This window comes from Diplotaxodon limnothrissa, linkage group LG18 (genome assembly GCF_057381915.1).
Source record: "Diplotaxodon limnothrissa isolate DT_005_m linkage group LG18, D_limnothrissa_male_GT1.1, whole genome shotgun sequence".
Taxonomy (NCBI): domain Eukaryota; kingdom Metazoa; phylum Chordata; class Actinopteri; order Cichliformes; family Cichlidae; genus Diplotaxodon; species Diplotaxodon limnothrissa.
In genome coordinates, this window is record NC_140613.1 from 15384898 (window position 1) to 15403800 (window position 18903).

The following is an 18903-nucleotide window of genomic DNA, read 5'->3' on the forward strand; positions in this document are numbered from 1 at the left end:
AACGGTCAGACTGAAAAGCCATTTTGTTATTTCACTGAGCAGCTATAAACAAGTCTTTGGTAAGGTTGTGGCCATCCTTGCATACTTTTCATTTTTGTACTGTGGGGTAATGTTCTCACTATCCTCCTCATGCCGTCTCTGTTTCCCGGAGGGACATAGTCTTAGTACGTGGGTTTTTGCTAATTTTCTCTCACCAGCTGGCTTCAGTGCAGCTGCTGAGGGTTGAAAGTTTGACAGCAAACAGGCACAAAAATTTTGCATTTGCAGTTACAGCTAATATGTCAAGAGGGCATGGAGAGAAGAAGGAAAGCTTAAGAGCCACAGCTGTAAGTAAAAGATTACCCGGTATCTCTTCCTCGGGCTCTGCTGACTTGTCTGCTTCAGTGGTCATTACTCAAGGCTTTTTAAGCTATTCAGTCGTCCTTGCTAACAAACAAATGGAAATCTTCACTTGAAGGAATGGTAATGGTTGTAGGCGCTCTGTCTCCCTCCTGGTGCGTGTGTGAAAATTAAACAAAATCTGTCCTCTTCTCTCATGTTGAACTGAGAAAAGTCGGTTCTTTAAACTTTAAAGTCGGACTGAAAAAATGATTCCAAGCACTAAGCACATTTGAAAAGAACATATGGTACGGGGAATAAACAAGTTAGACTTAATACTCACCACATTCAGTATGCACCGATGTGATCATTCTCATTAGCTCGTTTCTGAAATTCATTGAAGCGTCTAAAGTGAAGTAGAGTGGCAGTCATAGATTCTCTCTTCCTCCCTTCATAAGGGATTCATTCTTCAGCTTGTCAGTACTGTGTACAATCTACTTGTTCGACATGATGAACCTTACAGAAGTGCTCAGTAACCTTCAGCTGCCTGCTATTACCTACTCCGAGGTCTTTGTTTTGCTTCGCCTTAAAACTAAATGAGCTGTTCGTCATGCAGAAACTTTATAAGCTTGCTCAGCTACTGTTTCCCTCTTAGAAACCGTGTTATCTGACCAGGTCGCCAAGCCAGTGAAGCAGCTGATTTGTTACAGACAGCTAATAAATAGAAAGTATTAACCTCTGATGATGATGGGCGACACTGCAATAAAACAAGCACCAAAATAAGCACTACTTTTTCTCTCATTTGTCATACATGTCAGCGGCTCCAAGCAATCTGAACTTGGGGACAATTGAAATTATTGACAAGAACTAAAGATGCCAATAATGCCTTGACAGAACAATGCAGATTTTGATTAATAAAAGAAAACAGACCATTTCTTTCACTAGCAGGACTGAGCGTTCATAGGCTGCGTACGCCTGTTATTAGGCACAATAGGGCTTAATGGTAAAAGCTAATATTAACCTGCAAATGTTCATAAATGTAAACTCAGATAACTGTATCACCAGCATCATTATTCATTGGATCTGGGTGGGGCTGAAAAAACAGAGCAAATACATGAAATATATTTTAAAGTTCTGTCTGGACTAAAGTAGGAGACTGAGCAACCTTTCCATACAAAACTTAACAAATGTTAGTTTTCTGTTTGCATATTTCTGTTTCTTCACGATGAAATATACAGTAAAGTGCAAAAGTCTTGAGCCCGCAGTACAGAAATGATGGCAAACACACTGCCAGTGCAGTAAAAGTATACCTGGATAATAACAGGTGCATATAAAAATCTTCCATCAGGAATTCTGTCGAAATTATATGATGGCCTACAAAATTCGAATAGGAATGAAACATTATATATTAAACAAAAGTGGGAATCGGAACTACAAATTGAGTTGTCAGAGGATGATTGGCGATCCTTATGTCTCACACAGCATAACTCCACTAGCTCTAGACGATGGAGAGAATATGGCTGGAAAAATGTGATTAGGTTTTTTATTACTCCATATATCAAAAGCAAGCAGTTGAAAACACCCCAACAATGCTGGAGATTATGTGGAGACTGGAACGCCAATCACTCACATGTGTTTTGGAAGTGTAAATATATTAAATCATATTGGGAAAGAATCGCGGCAACAATGACGAAGGTGCTGGGGTATGAAGTACTGTGTGAGGCACGAGTAATGTATTTTGGAATATGGGAAAATGTAAAAAAGGAGGACTGGTATTTGTTTAAGATTATGTTGTTGTCAAGCAAAAAGGTGATAACAAAGAATTGGCTGAAAAGCGATCCTTTAAAACTGGAAGACTGGATGGACGTAATCGAGGACATATATACAATGGAAAAAATGACTTACACTCTGAGACTGAAATCTGACAAACACCGAAAACAGTGGACAAAATGGATAATTTATAAGTCTCAGTCAGCCTTATAGGGCGGGACCTCTCGTGGTTTTTTTTTTTTTTTTTTTTTTTTTTTTTTTTTTTTTTTTTTTGTGTGTTTGTTGTTGTGTTATTATTATTAATGTCTTGTCCGTATGTAATACAAAGGAAAAAGTACAAAATAAAGAGTAAAAAAAAAAAAAAAAAGTATACCTGGATACAAAAACACAGACACACACAATGGAAATACTGTTACTCGTGGATTAGCCTACCGAGAGCCCAGATCTTAACATTGCTGAAACAGTGTGGGATCATCGTGACAGAGAACAGAACAAAAGGCAGCCAAGATCCAAAGAAGAGCTTTGAAGGAATAGTTTCTAAAGGACATTCAGACTACTTAAAGAAATTACAAGAAATCTGCCTAAGAGAGTTCAGGCTGTGCTGAAGAATACTTGAAAGTAATATTTTTTGGTATGTCCACCTGTTCATACCAAAATATTCCCTTTTGAGCCTTATACACTGTATTTCCATGACCACACACACGTTTCAATAAATCATTTCACCTCAATTCCTGCTTTTTCTGACAGAATATGAAGACATGAGTACTGTACATGCATATAGTTTTTGATTCTATTATAGGTAATGTACTAATGGAGTGAGTAATTATATATTAAAGTAATTATATACTTATTAGAACATTGCAAAAGTCATGATATACTGGAATGAGCATGTTTGAGACCAAGAGTTTCCTTTAAATTCCTTTAAATATCCTTTGAATTCATATAATTTCTGGATTGAAATGAGGCCATTTGTTATAAACATGTTCTGTACAGATTGTTAGCATTTAGTGATTATTTCGTGATGTATCCAACCCACATCTATCTAAGACGCAAAGCAAATCTGCCTTTTTTGTTTTAATACAATGAGCAGTGAAGGGTTTTATAGACTGATTTCAGTGTTCCCCCCCAAATAATTCTATAAACTGTATAAATTGTAAATGAGACTTTATGGCCTATATAGAATAATCAGATAACGTTGTTAGATTTTTATGACAAATCATTGCCCAAACGTTGGCTTTTTACTAAATGAAGTCGAACTTTAAGAAACTCAAATTTGATTTTTGCAAGTGAACTTTTAAAGAAAGACGTTCCTGCTCTGTGTATTCATCATGGATGTAGAGTAAAGACATCAAAGCCAAAGCTTTTAGAGTAGCCCCATATGTCTTTTGTTGATTAGCTCAGTGGGGCTTGTGTGGTTAGGTGGCCCATGAGGCTGCTCCACGTCCCGGTCTTTCTGAGAGTTTTCTCTCTGTAAACCTAGTGAAGCGTTTCTGCAGCCACATCTCCAGCTGTTGTCAGCTGTAGGAGGAAGAGCATGACACTAAGGCTTAAAGTCACTCTGAGAAAACACCAAGGCTACAGTGGGATTTTCGACTCAGACAGATTCCCTGCGCTAAATTTAAACATCCATGTGTTAATGGCTTTAGTACATATTTACACAAGTTGTTTTTCTTATCCATGGTGGCTGTGTTCTCAAGATCTATGTTGCATTTAAGCTATAAGATCTGTTGTACAGTAGAAATGGATGACTAATTTTGTCAGCAGAAATATGTCAGGAACACTTCTGCACAAGCCTGTGTGCAGCACAACTGTGCATGAGCTACTGCTTCCCTTCGGCTGTTCCCTTTATAGAGGTCATGAGTGTGCGTAGATTTCACACGAGTCTGATTATAAAACAGAGATATTCACCGCAGTCTGCTAAATGGGTGTTTGATTTATAAACTTTAAAAGTTTGCATTTATTTTTCATTTTAACAGTGGCAACATCTAATTTTTTTGTTCGGTAAAAGATATGATATAATACTTGAACGCAAACACTGTTTTTTTATCAAGCTGGTGGCAGGCCTTGCACTAAGGTGTTGATTACTGGTAGACATAAATGCATGTGAAAACAACAAAAAAGCTCAGTGCTTAATGGCACCAAAAGGGCCTTGTCTGCGAAATGAGTTTAAATACTTTGTGATGTATCCTTGACTTTGATCTAACAAAGTCTGGGCTTTTAGTAATGTCGTAGAATGAATCACCCAGAGATTTATTTCAGGTAATCCAGCCTCAGAGTGTGCTGATAATGCCAGAGAGCCAGAGACTGTTTTGATTTGAAAAGGATCAGCACCTCTGACAAAATGTATAACAGAGTTAATGTGACAAGGACGAGACAGTAGGTTTTTGGAAAGTTGTTTAGCTGCCATGTTGTCTTTGATCAAACTGAGGTCAACGAAGGGCTTCGGAACAGCTGCATTTTAATGCTGACATGTCAGTGTTGACGGGTTGGGCTCACTGGAGACATTTTATGATCTGAACCACCGGTGATCTGGGTCAAATATAATATTTTGGAAGCTGGAGGCAGTAAAATATTTTTTAAAATAAAAATAATTACTTTTTTTTAAGGCAGAGAATGCTTGCTTCCTGCTTTCATCAGCACAAGTCAATCACAAGTGTATTCTCTGTGTGTTTTGGGCTGACATACCATTTAGGCCAACTCCTTGTGGCAGACATGTGATCAAAAGGAAAAAAAATGCCCTTTGAAAAGGACTCATTTGCAAGAGAAAAAGGGCTAGGTCAGTTGCTGACACATAAAAAAAGCACATGTGATGCTATCCCAAAAAAGGAAACCGTCCTGACAATGTTAAACAAGCAACCTAAAAACTCACATTATAAAACAGCTGCAGACAAATAGTGTAAATACATATGAAAATAATACTATGAAGCCATTTTCGCAGTTATATAGCATCTGTTTAAAACCATGTCCTTGTAAAAGCTTACAATATTAGAGAAAGAACCCCACAGATCCAGAGATAACCTGTGTCCAAGCATTAAGATGATAAGAATTTCTGGAACCAAAAGGCAGGACAAACATACTCAGGTTGGCAGTGACTCAAAACAAGCTTTTAGTGCGAATGCTCAAGTAGCTGTATGTGGATGCGATGGCTCTTTGGAGAAAGAGCGTGCAGGCTCAGAGAGCAGAGAGGCAGACAGAGGATTGATGGCAGCGGCAGATAGTGTGTGGTGTGGCAGCCTGAGTGAGAGTGGGCAGGTGACTCTCCCGTCACTCCTCCGTTGCTGTAGATAAACTGACGAGCGGAAGCTTGGGTGGGCAGGCAGGGAATGCGTTTGTAAGTCTAACCATCGCAGAGTTCAATTGGTTCCAACCAAAAGACATACTCAGAGTACAAGGCCTTAGCATAACTACCACAGCAGCAGTCAGAAAGCTGAAACGAGCAATGACTGCAGACAAGGGCATACTGCACAAAATTGAGCGCTTGAACCACAGGTGTGCACACTGATTGGAGTGGATCCAGGAGAGTGGGAGATGGAGGGCGCCGCATAAACCCTTACAAACACAGATGCAACACAGCAGAGATGGAAAATAAAACACGAGTCAAAAAGAAGAGGGGAGAAAAAAAGGACACATGGGGGGAAAGCAATGGCTACAAAGACAGCATGACAAATTAAGATACTGCAATATATGACTTTCAGTGAGCAAGAGCAGTAGTTGTGTTAGATAGTAAGAGCTCACACATGCTGGAGGATTAACTTTTACAGAGACATAAAATAATGATTTTTGTAATTATCAGTGCTGTTAATTGAGGTCAGCTGCGGCATAAACAGAACAAGGGTGGTGGTCTAATAAAATTGTTAAGCTCTGCGGGAATTTAACAAAAACCTCAACTAACTGAATGAAATCAGTCATGTGGTTCAGAAAGTAAGTTTCCCAATGCAACTCTAGTAAGAGTGAGTGAGTGAAACATAACTTTAACTAAGAGAAAAACACATTTTAGAGTAAAATGTGTTTATTTTACTGTAGTTTTACTGTGGCATCGTATCGCTGCTGAACCACAAAGCGTAGATGCAAAGAAGCCGTTTATTCAGCAGGATTTTGAAAATCCAAAGCAACAGAATGAGTGATGTCACCCTTTTGTTCCAGTCAGTTTCTTTTTCAAAACGACGAGACTTACAGTACTTAATGAATTTATTAGGCCACCTGTCATAAAAATAAGGAAGCACAAATATTTTAGAAATCTCTCAAATTATTTATCAGGCAATTAACAAACTGAATTAATGTCTTTCTACCCAAACTTGAGCCGGCACACTGAATTCATCCGAGAAGTCAGAAATTAATTAATGATAATAGTGGAACACTAAGACCGTTTTTTCTGTTTAGAAATCCAAGCAAATGACTGTAATTTGTCATCTTAATCAAAGAATAATAATAGGTTTTACTATTTTTCCCCGCTTTTAAAAAAATAGGGAATTTGAAAAATCATTGATAATAGCAATGATAATAATTTAGCACTAAAAACATAATTTTGATTAAAGAGCTTGCACATACTGCTGGATTAACTGTTACATTGATAAATACCAATACAGTTCATGTAGGAATTAATTTATGGAATTTTCCCACCTAGTAATTCTAGTAAGAGTGAGTCACCACCAAGACCAGCCCGATTTTAAAAGATAAATGCAACAGAATGAGCCTTTTTATCTCACCCGAGTTCTTCTTTTTCAAAACTAAGTAAGACGTATATACACATATATGTCTTGCAGAGGCCCATAGTGGCCACAGTTTAGTATAAACATTAAACTGGGACCACCGTTTACTTAGAATCATTTATTGGACTAACTGGCTGGTAAATAATTCATTCATTTTCTTTAATTCTCTTGAGTTTATGTCCTTGCCTGTTCTCGGACGTAGATGTCTGTAACATGGCAGCTTTGCTCTAGTTCCTGCTGCTTGAATAAAATATCAAAGTGCAATGAGCTATGATATTCCCATGTTATTGTATGGCCTAGTTTATTCCATCTACCCAGCTCATGAAATCAAATTTCATATGGCTCGAAGTAAAAGCTGCTGTAACTGGCTCAGGTGCATGGCTTTAATGTGATGCGTTCACTCAGTTTTTAGATATCGTAGCCTTTCAATTTCACTATATTTTGAAACCTATCCACATAAAAAACCTCAGATTTAGTGACTATTTCTCAAAACGGCAGAAAAAAGTGGGTAATTTTTGATAACCTATAAAGAGCGGCTTGGTCTTTTGAGGAGGCGTAAAAGTCTTATCAAGTTTTTCTTTTCTTTTTTAACCCAACCACCTGGGATAAGTGGAAGTCAGAGCAATCAAACACCACAAAAAGAAAGACAGCCTTGTGCAAACACTAAGTGAAATATTCCTGTTTATTGTCGCTTCACAGTTGGTATAGCACAGCTGACAGCACAACCCACAGATAAAAGAAACAGGTCAAGTTTAGCTGAAGTGAAAAGGCACTGATTTGTTCTTTGGATTAGGTGGTTTTTTTTGCCAGATTTATCTTACAATTTCAATCAAGATCAAGCAATATTTAGTCTTTTTAATCATCTATCTGAACATTTATGCAGGAATGACCAATCCAGACTAAATTTAAGCGCTCTTTTCCTCATTTAGAGCTTCCAATTTTTCTAATCTTTGAACAGCCGTACAGTGTTTGTTTGCATGCCTCCAAGAAAGAGGACTGGCAGAGTGGCTAGCTGAAGAGGTGGGCATTGTTGGCAAAGACTATATCAGTTGGAAGTTGCACGTTTCTTCCATGTTCTTGTGCGTCTTTACCCCCAGTGGAGCGTGGTCAGTGTTAAGTCGCTTACAGCATTGTTAGCACCTCACATGGAAGCTTTTAATCCTCCTCCCAAACTCACAGAATGAGTCATTTAGAGATTTTTTTTAACTGCGTGAATGTAATACCCTGTAAGGATAATGCGAAGAAAAAAGCCTCATCATGCCCACTGCACAGATGGTTTGTCAGAAATGTGCTCTCCCTGCACCAGTGCTTTGAATTAGTCCTGCCTCAGTGGTGTAGCTCACAGGGAGAAATCCACAACCTGCTCCCCTTCCTCTGTTTCTTCACCTTCGCTGATTGATTCGCAAACACAGTAGGATACTTGGAAAGTAACTGGAAAGTACTTTGTGCTGCAGTTATAATAATAGCTTAGCTTACTTGAAGGCGTCACGTCCTATTAAAATGGATATTAAGTTAATGAGATTTTAAAATATGTGTTTTTTTTCACACAGATTAAAAATAATGAATCAAAAGTGCCTTGAGGAATTTTGTCTGTTAATACCTTTAAGTAATACAGTCATCCTGTTAATGTCATCATACTGACTTTTAGCTTTATTCGCCTAAACTGAGACACCTGTGATTACTCTTCTTTTGTAATAAATGTGAAAAAATGTTTTTAATACCTTATTTATTTGCTGCTCAGTAGCAGCCACAGATTGAAATAAAAATAATTTGCTGTTCTATTTTTGTTAATTCAACAAGCTTAAATTTACTTCCCTGAGAACCATTGCAGTAGCTCAGTAAGACAATTTGCAAACTGCAAGTAATGAGTGAAGTGGTTATGGTGACACTACACTACACATCAAAGTCTCGGCATGTTTTTAAAATATCTTGGCGTTGTGCTTCACAGACATGTGGTGATGCAGTATTTAATCAGTATTTAATTCAAAAGAGTGTCTTTTCTACTCTGAGCACTACAAGCCACATTCACGTTGCACTCTTTTCTATGCCTTTAAAGTGGCTTTCACACCCACAGCTGGATGCCTAGGTGGAAAACTGAACCACTGACCTTATGATTGCTAGATGGACCCGAGTGCAAGACGAGCACGACCACACCTGACATTTCTAATTCTGCAGTTCAGTTTAAACTGCTATAATCTTCCTTTTCTCTCTACTATTATAAAAAATACAATTCACTTGTATTTTTATTTTTATTCCTATTTATTCTATTTATCCCCTTCGTATATTTTATTTTATTTATATATGTCTCTGTATTTATATATATGTGTGCGTGTGTATATAATATTCTGTAACTCTGTAACTTCTGTCGGTGCTGTGCTTTTGGAAACTGAATTTCCCACAGGAACCCACCCGAGGGATTAATAAAGTTTTATCTTATCTTATCTTATCTTACTAAAATGATCCTTTTCAGCTATTTTATGCATGTTGCCTCCAAATGAATGCAATGTGTTGAAGTAATGCTCCTGTTAGAGATCCTTGCCGTCTTCACTGCTTGTAAAAACAACAAATTTAAAAAAAAATGCAGGTTCTCTCATTTGTTTGAATCAAACTTTAAACCCTGCAGACATGGAACCTTAAATGCACCGGGACTTTGCTGAATGCCACATGGCACTTGATCAATAAACACACTGAGGCAGTTTCACACGATGAATATGGTTTTAGAATACATAAAAAAAACAAACTAATTCACGGTGTCGTATACCACAGAGTCAGTTGTTTTATTGGTTTCACTGAATTGCCACTATGCCTGCACAAGTCGATCCCTCTCACATGGCTGAGAACTAGGATTTTCCCTCATGAAGAGCACAAAACATTCTGCAGTCACGACGTGTCGCCATCAGTCAAGTGAAGAGCTTAAACCAAGCTCATTTTAAATCTTATTTCTCCTTGTCTTGTGTAGCTGCCACAAGCAGTTTTGTGGTCTCTGCTGTCAAAACTGTCACATTATATAACATTAAATTGAATGCAAAGGATATTACTCTGTTCCTGCCACTGCTTCAAAAATTGAGGTGGACGTTGTCCTCGCTTTTTATTTTGTTGTTGACAAGAATGTTTGAATTAAGATGGGTTAATGTGAATGTTGCAGTTTACAGTTGGGTATGATATCAGTTTTCTAAACGTTCAGAGGAATGCATTTATTCATTCAACAATGCTTATTTTCAGGACAATATAAAAACCTTGCAGGATAATAAGTTACATTAATGATTGCATGGATTTGGAAAACTGCACAAATTAGTTAAATAAAGGAATAAAATTGATTAAATGAATACTTTAATTGGCCATCATAATAATACAAAGGCAGAAACATGCTGCTGTGTTCCCCCCTGCCCTCTATACATTTCCTAGTGTTAAAGAGATAACAAGAACCCACTGAATGCACAAGGAAGAACTTCAAAATGGAAAATGCAGTTCAAAGTTGATTATGGGGAGCGGGTTTTAAGAGATATGCAAATAAACTGACAGAGTAAGAGGCTTTGCATTTCCCCCTATGAATAAAAATTTGTATTGCTAAATTGGTATTCTGGGTGAGAGTCAGACGGATAGTAGTGCTCAACTTTGAACTGAGCTCTGAAGAAATTACAAGGATGGTTTAGCTTACCTACTTGGAAAACACTTTACTGTAACAGCAAATCACTGGTTTATGCCTGCTCTTGACTTAGCTGATTGCAGTGCTTTGGAATAATGAATATCGTTAGCTTCATAGCATAATTGCCTAAGTCATTTGACTAAGTCAATGACTTAGGCACTTATGCTATGAAGCTAACGATATGCAAGATCTGTATTTATCTTTATAGCTCAACGTGCATTTTAAAACAATATGTTTGCGAGAATGCCAAAGCTTTACCGTTTTCTCTTTTCTTGCAGGGAGCGCTTACAGGGAATGTATGGATAACGGAACATGGGCGCTGAAGAGTAATTACTCCAACTGTGAACCCATTTTGGAGGAGAAGGTAGGTGACTGCAGGCGGGAGTAAATCCTGCAGTTCTTCAGAAAAACACTCATCATCGTCAGAAAAATTGCAATCGGATGCAACAATGAAAAAGAACCAAACAGAACCGTATGTCCCTTTATGATGCGGTGCGGTTAAACCCCCCCCCCCCCCCCCCCCCCACTTTAAAACATGTTCTTTTTGAGCAGTATTGTCTGTGTCTTTGTAAACAAAGCCGGAGGACAAACTGCAGGAGCGATGCACTGTATGTAGCAAGTTTTGGCCTGATTACCTCGTACTGTGGCTCCGATTCTGTGTCTTGCTCTATATTCTTAGATAATTTTAAGCCAAGACTGAAGTATGTCAATGACATTTGCTTTTTATAATCATAGTTAAATCTCAGTACAATGAAGCCTGGATTGAGTAGCAGCTGAAATGATGTAGAGACAGCCCTCTCATACAAATTATGTTCTTGTTATCATTCAAATTCAAAAATCTCGGACTAAAATTATTTAACTGCAGCCTAAGGGAAACGTATTTGCTCCACCAATGTTGGGATCATTAGGTCTCTCAATAATGTTTGCAAATGGAACAGTTTAAAAGACAAAAAACCTACTTTCATTCAAGCATAGAATACTTTGCTAACTGCTTCATTAAAGATGAATGATTATTTGCATCAGTAATGTAAAAGCTTGGATTTGAATGCACTCTGCATGCCACTGCCTCTTGGTTCCTCTACTATTGTCACGACCTAAGCATGTAATTACTTGTGACGACCTATTAGTGCACTGAACATGTATTAACATCTAAAATTTGCAGGGAAAAGGCACTCTTGTTGTTAAACTGCATGCACTAGATAGGTTCTTCCACTGTGTTTATACATTGCTTTGTCTTTGTTTCTATTATGCAGCTGTAACAATAAAGAAGTAATTCATGGGCTGTCTTTTCAGAGAAAATATCCGATGCATTATAAAATAGCGCTGATCATCAACTACTTAGGCCATTGCATCTCTGTGGGAGCTCTTGTCGTGGCCTTCATTCTCTTCTTGTGCTTAAGGCAAGTACAAAAATAGTGCATATTTGAAACGTGTCCTGTATGCACCTCATGGAAGACAATCAGTGAAATCCACATCATACTCACACTGCTTATCATTAACTTGCTTATGTCAGATGAATAGAACTCTGCAGCTCAGCCGCGATGGAGCACTCAGGCACGGAAGGGCCTAATGTGCGTTTCCCAACACTTGTGTTTGAAGTTGTATCTCTTTTCATATCCTGGCTTCAAAACACACACACACACACACACACACACACACACACACACACACACACACACACACACACACACACACACTCCCACTCGATATATCAGTTATGACAAAAGAGGGCAAACACCAGCATCCTGAGATACTTTGTGTACTGAGGTTAGATCAATATGGGCTTCTGAAAGCAAATACCGATTATTTCATGGAGACTAAAATAGTTATTGTCTTCTGAGGTTAAATCTCCCTAGACTTCACAGAGAAATCAGCAACGATTTCTCCACATATATATTTATTCTTGGCCATTTCGGGAAATGCATTTGAAGAATCACCTGCAACTATAAGTCAGTGCTAAATCTTGTACAAAGATTAACTTTCAGCAGTGTTTTAAAGCTGAAGATGTCTACATTTTTAAAAAAAGTAAAACCCTAATTTGCATGAAAGTGCCTGTTCCCTGAGTCATAACTGTGTCAAATCTGAGCACACAAACATTATACATGCATTTTTAGAGTTAGCACACTTTTAGTTTATCATGAAGTTTTATGTAGTTCGAAACTAATCTCGTAATAATTGCCTGCAAACAGGAACTGGCAACTGGAAAAAATTGATTGGCCTAAAAAAGGCTCAGTTTTCACACACTGACTGCAATTACAGAACTGCCAGAAAATTGATCAAAGGTGTAAAAGCCAATAACCGGGCATACCATTGCAGCGGCTTCATCCCAAGTATAAACTTATTCTGTCAATATTCCAGCCTATAATGTCATCTCACTGTGAATAAACTGTCCTTTACTTTTAAACTTTTGACACTTAGACAATGATGCAGGAGAGCACAAAAGAAGCAGAAAAAAAGTGCCTTGTGAAATTTTAAGACATTCTCTAAACACATATCAGGAGGCTGTCAAGGCCTTGAGAAACAAATGCTTTATTTATTTCTCCTTACTCCAGCAGATGAAGGATCCTGTTCAGCACTATCAGTTTTGTCCTTAACCACACTGCCTCTATCTTTCCAAGTCGTTCTCCTGCATTGTGCGACAGCTTTCTAAATTTTTTCTTCATACGATCTCACTTCTTAGAATTAATGCTGCATTGTACAACTGGTTCAAAATGCTGACTTCTGACAGGTACACAGAAGCACAGTCAGAAGCACAGTCGTATTTAGCCCTGTCTTAAAACGCAACACTGGCTTCCTGAGACATACAGGTTGAATTTCAAAATATTGTGGCTCACATATAAGAGGTTGAATGGGCTCGCTCCAGGTTATCTATCAGACATTTTACAGTCCTACATCCCATGCCACTCACTAATAGGGCATAGGATGTAACGATATATATCGGATGATGATATAAAAACGTCTATCGTTTCATTTGACGCTATCGTTTGTTTCGTGGTGTCGCAAAATAAACTGTTTACGGCAATATTTTTTTTATGGTTTTGATGGTCACTGTAGTGGCTATGTTAATTTCTTAAAGTTCTCTCTTTCTCTTATATTTAATATAACCACACTGTGGACGGACAAGCGCCTGTTTTTATGCGTTGTCATTAGCAACAATGACGGTAACACCATCGCGTGTCCGCTTGTTTATGTTCCACATAAACCTTTCACAATAAAGCTCAAGATCCTGTTGAGACTTTTCAAAATAAGCTGAATCACGTGAAAGAGCAGATTATTTACTGATGAGAAGTAAAAAAGATCCACCAGGTGCTAAAAAATAAACCTTAGACTCAAACGTTAGAGCAGGCGTTTCCCCGCAGCACGCCGTGTAATAAATACTCACAAAGAAAACAGCAGCTGTTACAACTTATGCCTAAAAATGTATAGTTTCATGCATCGGTTAAAACACTCGACTCCAGGTACGCAACGCGCAGCTGGAAACACTTAAGGCAAGATGAGCTGCCTGAGATTCACAGAATTTACAGAAAATGTTACATTTGTGTGATTTATATCGTTATCGGACGATAGAATTCTTATATTGGGATATGAGATTTTGGTCATATCGCACAGCCCTACTCACTTATGTCCGCTGATTAACGTCTTACAGTAATTGGCTTGTGCAGATCACCCTGCAGTCTTAGTCGCAGCCTTGGAATTGTCTCTGTTTCTGGATTAGATCATTTTCCTCAGTAACCCAATCCAACTGAAAACCTACATCTTCTTATTAGCTTTTCTTTTCAGCTCAAATTACTGTAGTTTTAATTTATTGTGCCATTTTCATTCATTAATTTCATTAATTTAGTAGCTTAAATAATTATATTTTATTTCTTGTTCTTAAATCATTTTGTATTGTTTCTGTGATAGCACGTTGGTTCATGTGTCGTGTGCTTAAACGGTCTAGATGCAGTAATTAAACTGACCTGACTTGAGTTTGTTTTTCAAAACATCTTAATCAGCCGTCTGCGTTTGGCTTATTGTTTTAGGAGCATACGATGTCTTCGAAACATCATCCACTGGAACTTAATCACCACCTTTATACTGAGGAATGTTATGTGGTTTTTGCTTCAGCTGATTGACCACAATATCCATGAGAGCAATGAGGTAACAGTAGTGATGTGTTATGGGGTTTGAAAGTATCACTGAGGTGTTAATTTACCAATACAAAGTCTTTAAAATCTTTTCTGAATTCTTTTTTTTCAGCCTTGGTGTCGCTTAATAACGACTATATACAACTACTTTGTGGTGACAAACTTTTTCTGGATGTTTGTTGAAGGATGCTACCTTCACACAGCCATTGTAATGACATATTCAACTGATAAGCTGAGAAAGTGGGTCTTCCTGTTTATCGGCTGGTGTAAGTATGATTGTTATCAATGCATTTGTCATGCTATATTCAGCTCAAGGCATTTTTTTATGAAACACATTTCATACTCTATGGAAAAACCATAGTGCTTTATAAACTCTATTCAAAGCATAAACAGGCTGAATATACAGACTTTAGTTTAATAAAATGGTAAAATGAAACAAAATAAGACAAAGTATTATTAGGTGACATTACCTTTACCTTAAGCCAAGCTATCATCTGTTTGGACACAATGAACATAAGCTTTCCTTTGATGAACCAATACTTTTAAATGAGTGGATTGTGTAAAATGCACCATTTCAAAGGCCTTGAATAAATCTAAAAACAGGGCACAGCAATGATATTTTTATCCACTGTGTTATTAAAATCTGTCACTGTATTTAAGTTTTTTTTTCCCATTTTACTATACTCTGATCTCTCTAAAAACTAGCTGATAAGGTTATAAGACATTTCTTTAGAAGGTTAAAGTACAGCAGAAAAAAAATTGGAAAGCGGCTCGTACGAATGTCAAATATTTATTTATTTGTGTTATTGATTCTTGAAGGACATACATAATCAGGTAATCATTAAATCAGCAACCAGGGCACACATGCATTTAAACATGTAGACATGATCAAGACGGCCTGCTGAAGTTCAAACCAAGCATCAGAATGGGGAAGAAAGGTGATTTAAGCGACTTTGAACATAGCTGGGATTTTTTAATAAATCCTCTTGAGAATTTACAGAGAACGATTAAAAAAAACAAAAAAACAAAACAAAACAAAAAACAGTTCCCTGGGTGAAAATACCTCTTTGATATCAGAGGTCAGAGGAGAATGGAAAGACTGCTGCAAGCTAGTGGAAAGGCAGCAGTAACCACTCATTACAACCAAGAAGAGCATCTCTGAATGCACAGCTCTTCAGACCTTGCAGCCACGTCAGAAGATCAGACTTGGCGCCACTCCTGCCAGCTAAGAACAGGAAAGTGAGGCTCCAATTCACACAGGCTCACCGAAATTGTACAACAGAAGATTGGAAAAATGTTGTCTGGCCTAATGACTCTCAATATTTTCTGCAGCACTGTCAGAATGGTGGAAACAGCATGAACAGAGGTGGCAATGTGATGATAAAATACTAGTATATAAGTATACAATTTTTATGTAAATTGAAATAATCCTTAAATGTACTCAGCTTGAATCAGTTAAAGAGAACATGAGCAGAAAAAAAGAAGGAAAATGAAAAATAGCTCTGTTTTTTGTTGCCTACATTGTAGAGGGTAACTTTGCCTCTAACGAGGAACATGAGTAGCGAAGAGGTTAAAGTGGGATTCAGCAGGTGAGGGAACCCTAATATTAGTTGTGGTTCAGCGTGGGGAAAAAGAATCGCAGCTCACAATAATTTCTATTGAGAGCTCCAGTAGGTTTTCTTAATGTAGCGGCTGTGATCAGCTGATCTAAATCCACCACAGTGCAGCAAGTTAACCAGTTTATCCTGCACTAACCTGCAGAGTATTTTCATGCAACCTTTAACCTCCTAAGACCTAAACTCTTCCACGGCATGCATTTTTTTTACCTTGTTTTTCTTTTTATGAAAAATGAGAGCCGCATATGAGGATATTCATTTAAAATTTTGATAGAACAGTAGCAGTATAATGTCCTCATAAGTGGATATCAGGCCCTTGTAGAGCAAAACTGTATTTTGGTCTAAATAACCCAAAATGTGATGTCCACATATGTGGATGCCAGGTCCTAGGAGGTTAAATAGCACAGTTAGTCTTGCTCAGTTTGTTTTGCAGCATGTTTCACAATATGAAAAAAAAAAACATGTCGCATTTACAGACCTGTACATACCTGATTAAAAAATTTGAAAACTTGCATATCCAATTTATCAAACACTACTGAGCAGTCCTTACCTTTAAATCTAACCTCTGTTCTTCATCTCCTGTCCTGCCTTTCTTATCTTTCTCTGAGTGACGTTAGCGCTCTTTCTTTTCTCTCCCTGTGAAATACAGCAGCTGGACCTTCAGCTAGAAAAAAAACTGCGAAATAAACTGAACACAGACAGTTTGTTTGTTAAGCTGATAGAAACACTGCATTTGAAATTACCTGCCACAGTGACAAAACGTCACTCCTTTAATACTCGCTTGTCTTCTGTAGAGCTGACTATGGCACACGTTTGGTTTTGTTGTGTGTGTGATGCTGTTATGTCAGTATGAACCAAAGGCTTTGAGGAATTCAACCTTGTTCGATCTATGCCATGAAATATTAAGACAGTTTTAAAGGCAAAATTGGATCCAACATGGCGCTAGCAAGCTGTAACTAACAGAGTGACTGGTGAATGTGCTCAAAATTAGAAAAAGAACAGTTTGTCAAACAATACATATACTCAAAAGGAGAATTTCACTTTTCTTGCATTAATTGAAAACCAGGTTGTGACAAAACACTGTTATCAGGCGTTATTGTTTGAACTGAACATGTGCCTGAGAGTACAATCACTTCTCCAGTGAAGAGGAGGGAAACTCTTTAGTGGTTCATATCCGAGATAAGACTTTAATTTAATGAAAGAACCGGCATGCAGCGTGCTTGACTTTGAGTCCTGAATATACAGCAGATATCCCATCATGACCCTATAAATGATCTCACCTTGACTGATAAATCAAGCATATTATATGCTGTACAGAGCCAACATCATCAGGGACAGAAATACACAAAGTATTCTGCTCGCATGCTTCCCGGAAACACTGAGATTTTCTCCTTCTGTTTATGTAATGGACATAGTGTGCTCAGCAGAAAGAAAAAACCCCTCATACTTTACTTCAAACTAGGTCATGAGAAAATGAGTTAATGGAGCTTTGTGAGCACAAGATTAAAATATGAAGTCTTATCAGCAGATGTAGAGAGTAGATGACGGTGAATGACAGATGGATGATATTATTGGGAAGCTAATGTTAGCTTTGAAATAGAAATAAAAAAAAGATCTCACACATATTCATCAGATTTTTAATTCTCTAATATGATTTTAATAAGAATATAATAGTAAGTACTGGCAGCTTGTCTCAAAAAGATTAGATTAGCAGAGTAGTTCCTATTTGCAGGTCCACTCATCCACTCCACCTCCATATATAAAGTATTATCCATTTAAGTCGTTAATTTCATATTAACAATCATAGAGTATGTACAATATAATATATGCTTTATTTTAAATGGGGTTATTGCAGGTGCTTTCTCATTGGGTTTCATTTGGAGAGGCTTCTAATTAATTTCATTAGGAGGTGATAGAAGTGGGGCGCATGAAATCTGTCCGCTACCACAGGTCTGATGAGCTGGGATCAAAACTGCTTTTGATGTGTGTTTTATTTAAAGTGATTTTACTGATACTTTTCAGATTTACGAACATTTCGTCCGATTTGTGGACATTTTCCTCCTGCAAAGCTGTTATATGTTACATGTAACGAAAAATTTGATGAAAAACAGTCTGAAGACAGCTAATAAAATTAGTATGCTCTGAACGGTGATTGCATTCGCGTTTGATTGATACGGTCAGTGCAGTTGCTCTTTTCTGGAGAGGTCAATGCTTTTTATAAGAAATCTCAGCCTATTCAAGCACACTTGGTCTTACTTTGTCAGGCCTGGCACCTAACACGCTGATTTGACACGTTAACGCATGGCCTTCAGCAGTGACTGATTTTAGAGGTATGGTGAACTGGTCCTTTTTTGTTTTATTAAAGCAGTTAAAAAAGATTGTTTTGATTTGAACGTGCATGTTGTTTGTTTTATATGTGAAAAACCTTCTATTTACTTTGTCAAAGCATCAACATCAAAACTTTTTCCAGATATACATTACATGCAGTTGTGATTCATGAGTTATATGGTATGACTCTGAAGCCCCTTTTGGCAGAGATTATGCTACTGTTGCCGTTACTCTATAACCCTTGAGGGCAGTAAAAATTGGAGCATGTTCTGTTTTAACTTGATTCTTTGTAGTTGAAGCGTGTTAATTTGTTATCCCCTCCCCCTCCCCATGGCTGTGCATGTAACAAAACAAAAACCGAAAAGCAAAGAAAAAAAAAAACAATCTTT

General features: G+C 37.6%; 1 protein-coding gene across 1 annotated transcript in view; it reads left to right on the plus strand.

The window, feature by feature from the left end:
- Positions 1-18903, plus strand: part of crhr2 (corticotropin releasing hormone receptor 2) — a 43699-nt gene that overhangs the window by 9882 nt on the left and 14914 nt on the right. The window contains exons 3-6 of the mRNA XM_085377333.1: positions 10722-10807; positions 11737-11843; positions 14466-14583; positions 14683-14836. Of these exons, the coding sequence (XP_085233459.1) occupies positions 10722-10807; positions 11737-11843; positions 14466-14583; positions 14683-14836 (465 nt within the window). The remainder of the gene's footprint in view (positions 1-10721; positions 10808-11736; positions 11844-14465; positions 14584-14682; positions 14837-18903) is intronic.